This window comes from Lipotes vexillifer, unplaced genomic scaffold, assembly GCF_000442215.2.
Source record: "Lipotes vexillifer unplaced genomic scaffold, Lipotes_vexillifer_v1.1 scaffold1143, whole genome shotgun sequence".
In the NCBI taxonomy this organism is placed as follows: domain Eukaryota; kingdom Metazoa; phylum Chordata; class Mammalia; order Artiodactyla; family Lipotidae; genus Lipotes; species Lipotes vexillifer.
Window position 1 is genome coordinate 1,300,172 of NW_006770581.1, and position 9,659 is coordinate 1,309,830.

The window sequence follows — 9,659 nt, forward strand, 5'->3', positions numbered from 1 at the left end:
CAGTGGCTTCTCTTGTTGCAGAGCATGGGCTCTAGGCATGTGGGCTTTGGTAGTTGTGGCACTTGGGCTCAGTAGTTGTGGCTCGCAGGCTCAGTAGTTGTGGCACACGGGCTTAGTTGCTCTGCGGCATGTGGGATCTTCCTGGACCAGGGCTCGAACCCATGTCCCCTGCATTGGCAGGCGAATTGTTAACCACTGCACCACCAGGGAAGTCCCAATATTGCTACTTATTATTAAAGTCCCTAGTTCACTTTGGTGTTCACTGCTTGTGTTGTACAGTTCTGTGGGTTTTCACAAGTGCATAATGTCATGTATCTAACATTACATTATCATATAGTCTGATCACCCTAAAAATTCCATGCTCCAACTTTTCACTCCTTCCCCCATCTCTGTTTCCCACTCCAAACTCGTGGCAACCACTGTTATTTTTACTATCTCTGTAGTTTTACCTTTTCCAGAAGTCATATAGTTAGAATCATACAATATGTAGCCTTTTCAGACTGGCTTCTTTCACTTAGCAATGTGAATTTGAGGTCTCCCATGTCTTTTTGTGGTTTGATATTTCATTTGTTTTTGTCACTGAATAATATTCCAATGTATGGATATTCCACAGTCTATTCACCGACCAGAGGAGCTCTTGATTGCTTCCAGTTTTGACAGTCATCAATGAAGCCACTGTATACATTCAGGTGCAGAATTTTCTGTGGATATAAGTTTTCATCTCACTTGGGTAAATATGTAGGAATGTGATTGCTGGATCATATGATAAGACTAAGTTTACTTTTGCAAGAAACTACCAAACTGTCTTCCAAAGTGGCTGTACTATTTTGCATTTCTACTAGCAATGACTGGGAGTTCCTGTATTTCCATACCCTCACCAGCATCTGATATTGTTAGTGCTGCAGATTTTAACCATTCTAATACATGTGTAGCAGTTCTCTTGTCTATTTTTTAATTGCATTGTTATTGTTCAGTTTTTAAGAGTTCTTCATACATTTTGGAATGTACAAGTCTTTTATCAAGTGTGTGTTTCACAAACATTTTCTCCAAGTCTGTAGCTTGCCTTTTCATTTCGTTTATAGTGTCTTTTACAGAGGAGGAGTTATTCGTTTTAACCTAGCTATTTTTTCTTTCATGGATGATGCTTTTGGTGTTGTATCTAAAAACTCATCACCAAGCCCAAGTCGCCTAGATTTTGGCTTGTGTTAGCTTCAAGAAATTTTAGAGTTTTGTGTTTTACATTTAGCCTATGACCTATTTTTAGTTAATTTTTGTGAAAGGTGTAAGGTCTGGATTAATTTTTTTGCATGTGGATGTCCAGTTTGAACATCTGTTGAAAAGGGTATCCTTTCTCCATTGAATGGCCTTTGCTCTTTTGCCAAAGATCAATTGGCTGTATTTATGTGGTTCTATCTCTGGGCTCTTTATTCTGTTCCATTGATCTGTTAGTCTATACTTTTGGCAGTATCACACTGTCTTGATTACTGTACTTTATAGAAAGACTTGAAGTCAGGTACTGTAAGCCTGCTGGTGGTGCTTTTCTTGTTGTGTTGGCCATTCTGGGTCTTTTGCCTTTCCATATAAACTTTAGAATCAGTTTGTCTATATCCAAAAATAACTTGCTGGGAATTTGACTGAGATTGCATTGAAATCTATGGATCAATGCATATTGTGCCATCCTAACAATATTGAGTCTTCCTATTCAATGAACATGGATTATGTCTCCATTCATTTAGATCATCTTTGATTTGTTTAATCAGTTTTGTAGTTTTCCTCAGATCCTGTACATATTTTGTGACATACCTAATTATTTTATTTTTGGGCTATTAATGTAAATGTCATTATATTTAAAATTTCACATTCTAATTGTTTATTGCTGGTATATAGCAAAGGAGTTGATTTTTTTTTAATTTATTTATTTTATTTTGGCTGCGTTGGGTATTCGTTGCTGCACGTGGGCTTTCTCTAATTACGGTGAGCAGGGGCTACTCTTCGTTGCAGTGCACGGGCTTCTCATTGCGGTGGCTTGTTGCAGAGCACGGGCTCTAGGCACACGGGCTTCAGTAGTTGTGACACACAGGCTCAGTAGTTGTGGCTCGCAGGCTCTAGAGCCCAGGCTCAGTAGTTGTGGCGCAAGGACTTAGTTGCTCCATCGCATGTGGGATCTTCCCAGACCAGGGCTTGAACCCATGTCCCCTGCATTGGCAGGCGGATTCTTAACCACTGCACCACCAGGGAAGTCCCAAAGCAATTGATTTTTGTGTATTAACCTTGTATCCTGAAACCTTAATACAGTGGCTTATTAGTTCAGGAGTTTTTTATTCATCTTTGGGATTTTCTACAACAATAATCAGGTAACTGGGAACAAAATCAGTTTTATTTCTTCCTTCCCAAGCTACCTGTATACCTTTTACTGTTATATTGCATTAGCTAGAACTGCCAGTATGATGTGGGATAGACGTAGTGAGAGATCCTTGCCTTGTTCCTGATCTTAGGAAGAAATCATCTAGTTTCTAAACATTGAGCACAGTGTTAACTGTAGACTTTTGTAGATTTTGTGTGTGTATGTCATGTTGAGGAAGTTCCCCTGTATTCTAGTTTGCTGAGTGTTTATCATGAATATGTCTTGGATTTTGTCAGGTGCTTTTTCTGCATCTTTTGATATGGTCATATGACTTCCTTAGCCTATTGCTATGATTACATTAATTGAACCAGCCTTGCATACCTGGGATAAATCCCACTTGGTCATGGTGTATAATTTTTTACTATATTGCTGAATTCTATTTGCTAACACTTCGTTAAGAATTTTTCTATCTCTAATCGTGAGAGATATTGGTCTGCAGTTCTGTTTGTGTTTTTACTGTCTTTGGCTTTGGTATCAAGGTAATAAAACAAATTGGGAAGTTTTCCCTCCTCTTCTGTTTCAGGAAGAGTTTGTATAGACATGTTAATTCTTCATTCATTCTTCTTTCATTCTCCAATAAAACCATGTAGGTGTGAAGATTGTTTTGTGAGAGTCACAAAATTACAAACTCAATTTCCATAATAGTTATATGGTTATTCAAATTATACATTTTATATTTGATGAGTTGTAGTAGTTTGTACTTTTTGAGGAATTGCTCCATATAATCAGAGTTGTCAGATATATGTGTAGAGTTGTTTGTGATATTCCATTATTATATTTTTAATGTCTGCAGGGCCTATAGTAATATCCCTTATTTTATTTTTGATGTTAGTAACTTGAGTCTTCTCTATTTTTCCCTTTCAGTCTTGTGAGAAGTTTGTCAGTTTGATTGAACATTTCAAAGCTTTTTGTTTCATTTGTGTTTCTCAATTAACTTTTTTCTATCCCATTCATTTCAGCTTTTTATTTTTGCATTCTACTTGAGTATATTTTGCTTTTTTCCCCCTAGTTTCTTGAGGTAGTAGCCTTGATTGATTTGCAATCTTTCCTCTTTTTAACTGAAATATAGTTGGTTTCAGGTGTACAGCAGTGGTTCAGATATATATATATATATTTTTTTTCAGATTATTTTCCCTTATTGGTTATTACAAAATATTGAGTATAGCTCCCTGTGCTATACAATAGGTCCTTGTTGGTTATCTGTTTTATATACAGTAGTGTGTATATATTTTCATTTTCATTCTGTTAAACAGATATCTTAAAATTTCCCTTGAGACTTAACCCATGAATTATTTAGAAGTGTGTTGTTTAGTTTCTAAGTGTTTGGAAATTTTCCTTTTAGCTTTCTGTTATTGATTTCTAATTGATTCCATTGTGGCCAGAGGACACATTTTATATTATTTCAATTCTTTTCAATTTGTTGAGATTTGTTTTATAGCTTAGGAATGGTCTATCTTGACATATATCCCCCAGGTACTTGAAAAGATTGTGCATTCCGTCATTGTTGAGTGGAGTGTTTCTTAAGTGTTTAGATCACATTGATTGATTGATGGGATGATGTTGAGTTCTATATCCTTGCTTTTTTTTGGCCGCACCACATGGCTTGTGGGATCCTAGTTCACTGACCAGGGATTGAACCCATGGCCTCAGCATGAAAGTGCAGAGTCCTAACAATTGGACCGCCAGGGAATTCCCTTTGCTGATTTTCTATCAAATTGTTCTATCAGTTGTTGAGAGAGGGATGTTGAAGTCATTAACTATAATTTTATATTTGTTTCCACTCATTTCTGTCAGTTTTCGCTTCACATATTTTGCATCCTTATTACTTTGTACATAAAAATTTAAGATTGCTGTCTTCTTAGTGGATTGACCCTTTTATCACTATGAAACATCCCTCCCTATCCCTAAATTTCTTACTTTAAAGTCTACATTATTTGATACCAATATAGCCACTCCTGCTTTTGATTAATGTTTCAAAGTGTATCTTTTATTCCATCCTTTCACTTTCAACCTCCCTTTATCATTATATTTGAAGTGAGTTTCTTACAGATACCATATAGTTCATATAATTGGGTCATATTTTTAATGCACTGCCAATCTCTGTCTTTAATATTTAGTGTCTTGTTATTTAATGTAATTATGATGTATGCATATTTAAGTCTGCCATTATTTTTTATTTTCTGGTTGTTCTCTATGTTTAACATTTTTCTGTTTTCCTGCCTATCTGTGGGTTAATTGAACTTTTTAAAAAATTCCATTTTGATGTATCTATCACATTTTTGAGTATACCTCTTTCTATAGCTTTCAGAGTGGTTGCTCTAGGCATTACCTTATAAATACATAACTTGTCACTGTCTACTGGCGTCAATATTTTACGTTTGAGCGAAGTATAAAAAACTTACCTCTTTATGCCCTTGACCCTCCCATTTATAATTGTCTTATTTCCTCTATATACATTGAAAACCACAATAGACAGCTATAATTTTTGCTTCAACAAACATAGAAAACTCAAGAAAAATACAGTGTACTGTATTTATCCATATTTTTACTCTTTCTGTTCTTCCTGATGTTTCAAGATTCCTTCTTTTATCATTTCCTTTCTGTTTCAAGAACTTCCTTTAGTCATTCTTTTAGGGCAGGTATGCTGGAAACAAGTTCTCTTAGTTTTCCTTCATCTGAGAATGCCTTGATTTCCCCCCTTCATCCCTGAAGCATATTTTTACCAGATATAGAATTCTGCGTTGGCAGTTCTTTTCTTTCAGAATTTGAAAAGTGTGCCACTTCCTTCTGGCCTTCATTGTTCCTGATGAGAAACCAATTGTAATTTTCTTTTACACACATAATATGAGACATTTATTATGCCAAAGAATGGGCTTTATTTTTCATTTTCCCAAAACACTAAAATAGCACACAGCATAGTAATTTAGCACACAATATAAACTAATATATGCAGTCAAATAATTCTGAAATTGGTTAAGTCTTACTTTGGGACTCCTTAAAAACTTACACTCTTAAGTGCCTTTTATCAAAGTTATCAACACACAACAAAAGGAGTTAACACAGAAAAATCTAAGTGTAAGAGATACCTTGACTCCTATAAACTGGAAACCTTCTATAAGGGAAATACTTGATTTGCCTCTCTATAACTGAGCAACGACAGATAGCCTCAAGCTCCTTTTTATTTCAAATAGCACTGCTAGGGTTCCTAATTAGAGAAAGGTTTACCTAAAGGTAAGGTTAATGTTGCAACTTTCACTGTAGGGCCTCCATTTATTGCATTTGAAGTGGAAGGAAAGGCATGTGAGAAATCAAGTTTTGTAGACCAAAATTATTCTACAAAATGTAGAAATGGGGCTTCCCTGGTGGTGCAGTGGTTGAGTCCGCCTGCCGATGCAGGTGACACGGGTTCGTGCCCCGGTCCAGGAAGATCCCAAATGCCGCAGAGCGGCTGGGCCCGTGAGCCATGGCCGCTGGGCCTGCGCGTCCGGAGCCTGTACTCCGCAACGGGAGAGGCCACAACAGTGAGAGGCCCGCGTACCGCGAGAAAAAAAAAAATGCAGAAATGGTAGCAGCTTACCATCAACTCAGCCTGGCTCAGAGCAAGTACAGAGGGGTTGATTTTACAAATATCTACTTCCATTAGATGGTCAGAGACAGTCTGGAGAGTCAGTATCTGGGACCGTAGCCCTTTAGAATGGGTGTTGAAGGCATATTAAATGCTTCATGTTAAATCTTTAGGGTCTAATCTGACATTTATGTAGGATATATCAATATTCTCCTTGAAATGGTTTCCCATCTGAATGTCTTTCAAGCACAATTTAAAAGTCAAAAATTTCCTTCCATATCAACCAGCATTCCACTTACTTTAAGTCTATCTGGTCACACAAACCAAAGCAGGAGCTTCATGGCTGCATGGTTTGCATCCAGACTTACTGCAAAAGAAATCATTTAGGACTTTTAAAATTAATCTATTTTTATTGTTCTGCTTGTACCTTAATTATGACATAACAGATTTGCAAATTCAAAAGCTTGTAGAGCCAGTAATGCCAGTGTTATCTGCAGATCATTTGAGGTACTTTTTTCACATGAAAGCATTTTCTTGTATTCTACGGTTTGCTCTGAAAACATGAGCTTTGAATGGCCAGGGAAAACACATTTTGTCTCATCATTCAAGAATATTTGGGGATGTGCTGCAGCAGTGTAGACAGGATGGAATGCAGGCAAGACAGTTCCAACTCAGAGTCTAGCCTCTCCAGAAAAGCACTTGGTGGTTCATCCTCACACATCCCCATTTCTGACCATTTTTGAGAGGATGGTAGTCCTGACTCCCCAGGATCTCCTTTGTGGCTCTGTCCTCTGTGGCTCTCAGTGGCTGTGGGCTCTCCTCCCAGCCAGTGCCTCACCTGAGCTTCTCCAGTGCCACAGGACACCCCAGCAAAACACTCTTTTGCAGGAGCAAAGAACAGATCCAGTCTTCCTCTGAACAGCTGCTGAAGCTGAATTTCTTCTTACTGATTCTTGCAAACATGGAAGTGCTTTGTTGCCATCGTGAAGCAAGAAGCTGACCTCACTCAGATCATTTTCATTTCCAGTGTTAACTCCTCATTTTGTGAATTACCATTTACATCAACTGCAAGCTTATTCGTCCTGGAAGTTATATCTGATGGGCAAGGGCTCTCCTTCTGCATTCTGTTAAGTCTATACAGTATTTTGTCTTGAGTCATCACCTGCTCCCTTCTCTTCTGCGAGGCGGATGCTGAGAGTCCCTCATGCTAGGTGTTCTCTGATGCCCTGAGCCTAAGGACACATCTGTCAGTCCGAGGAAGGCCTCCGATGGATCTCAATATGAACCTGCATGTGGACTTTGAGCGTCATGGAAGCTATGATGAAGACGTAGGGGAAGTTGATGCGCAACCACCAGGCCAGGTCTAAGACGAGCAGTATTTGGGTCAGCCCCTTGTGCAAGGAAGACCCTGTAGGAGCTAGTGGCGGCCGAGTGTAAGAGCCAGACAGCCTCACAGAGCTGCCACCATATAGACCCACCACTGTGATGTCTCCTGGCCTCTGCCCTGGCAGGTAAGATGTCATTTCTGACTGCGTTCAATAATTTTTCTTTTTTGGTTCCAGAAGTTTGACTATGATGTGCTTTTGGTGTGGAATTTTTTTAGTTTATCCTGTTTGGAGTTCATTCAGCTTTTTGAATCTATAGGTTTTTATGTCTTTTGATAAATTTGGGAAATTTTTTTAGAAACTATTTCTTTGAACACTTCTTTGTCCCACACCGTCTTTCTCCTCTCTTCTGGAATTCCAGTGATATGAATGTTCTATCATGTTATAGTCTCAGATTTTCCTGAGGCCCTATTTTTTATTATTTTTCAGTCTATTTTTATCATTGTTCAAATTGGCTAATTTCTGTGGTTCCATTTTCAAGTTCACTGATTCTTTCCTCTATCCTCTTTATTCTGTTGTTGAGCTCATTCTTGGAGGGGTTTTTTTTTTTAATTTGTTATTGTATTTTTTTTAGTTTTAAAATTTTAAATTGGTTTTTCTTATATATCCTACCTCTTGGTTGAGACTTTCTACTTCCTTGCTGAGACTTTTTCATTTATTTCAAGTGTTCATAATTGTTTGTTGAAGCATTTTTATGATGGCTGCTTTAAAATCCTCGTCAGGTAATTCTAACATTTGTGTCATCACCGTATTGCTGTTTGTTGGTTGCCTTTTGTCACTCAAGTTGAGATCTTCCTGGTTCTTGGTATGATAAGTGACTTTTCATTCAAAGTGATTTTTCATTGAACATTTTGGATATTATGAGAATCTGGATCTCATTAAATCTTGTGTTTTAGCAGGCCTCCTCTGATACGTGTTTTTTTTTTTCTTTTTGTGGTACGCGGGCCTCACCTCTGTGGCCTCTCCCGTTGCGGAGCACAGGCTTCGGATGCGCAGGCTCACTGGCCATGGCTCACGGGCCCAGCCGCTCTGCAGCATGTGGGATCCTCCCGGACTGGGGCACGAACCTGCGTCCCCTGCATTGGCAGGCAGACTCCCAACCACTGTGCCACCAGGGAAGCCCTGATACCTGTTTTAGCTGGCCTCAGGTACTGCTCCAGCTGGGGAACAAGACACTGCCTCATTACAGCCAGATGGAGATGGATGTTCAGGTTCTTCTCTCTGCCTCGGGAGGGCTCCTTGTCACTGATGGGTAGAAATTGGAGTTCAGGCTCCACTGTAGGCTAGGCTGACATAATTCTGGCTAGGAAGGGGAGCACCCTGATGCTCTTCATGTATTCTCCATTGACAATGCAGAATGGTAGATGGAAGTGCATGAATGGCCTCAGTTCTGCTGAGAAGTGGGAAAAAGTTCTGACTGTCGGTTAGGCTTCCTCTGACACTTCCTAGTGGAAGGAGCAGGGCACCTAACAGGAAAGAGGAGAGGAGCCATGTTAGCCCAGGTGGAGATAGAAGTCCAGTGTTCGCATGTGTTCTCCACTCACACTGCGTTGGGAGAGACCCCCATTACCACCTGACCTACTGGAGCATTTTGTTGTAACCTGGAAACAGTGAAAGTCTAGGCTCTATACATTATCTTTGCTGGTAGGGTCTTAGTTTTGTTGTTTTTGTGTGTTTGGCTTGAATAGAGGGTTTATTACATAAAAGTTTCTGTCTTGTAGGCTGCCCCTTTCCTGGTCCGTTGGATAAAGAGAGTAGGCTTTTCTTGGGCCTTTCTTTATCTGTACTCAGAATTTCCAGGTGGCTGCCTTTTCCAGTAATCACTATAGAATATAAGACCAATAACAAAATCCAGGGAACTTACCACTGTATTGTTCCTTGGTTCCCAGGATTTCCCTAGCCAGTCTGCCTTCTCTCTTCCCCCTTTCAGAATTTTATATTTGTTTTATGTATCATGTTCATGGTTTTTAGCTGTACTTAGCAGGAACAATAGGGAAATGTTTGTGTACTCCATCTTTTGGAATAAGAAGTCCTTTCTATTTTAGTGTGATGGTATTGTGGTACAGTCTTTAAAGACATATATTATGTCTGGGGTGAACTTCAAAAAATTGGGGTGGGTAATAGGTAGGAATGTGGAGCAAACGAGATTAGCTATGAATTGGTAGTTGTTGAAGATGGGTGATAATACATATATGTAGGTTTATTACTGTACTTTATTCTTGTATATGTCTGAAATTCCCCTTAAAAAGAAAACCATTTCCTGACTACCCTGTGTTCTCCACTACAGTGTAAACTTGATAACAAG

At 38.9% G+C, this 9,659-nt stretch overlaps 1 protein-coding gene across 1 annotated transcript; it reads right to left on the reverse strand.

The window, feature by feature from the left end:
- Nucleotides 1-6,397: 6,397 nt before the first annotated feature.
- On the reverse strand, nt 6,398-8,324 carry LOC103088934 (protein FAM220A-like; the record flags this gene model as incomplete). Its single annotated transcript, XM_082930953.1, is given in 6 exon segments — nt 6,398-6,597; nt 6,600-6,874; nt 6,876-6,996; nt 6,999-7,119; nt 7,121-7,170; nt 8,315-8,324. Coding segments are annotated over 6 exon segments (777 nt in total), but the record flags the coding sequence as incomplete, so codon positions are not given.
- Between the last annotated feature and the right edge of the window lie 1,335 nt (nt 8,325-9,659).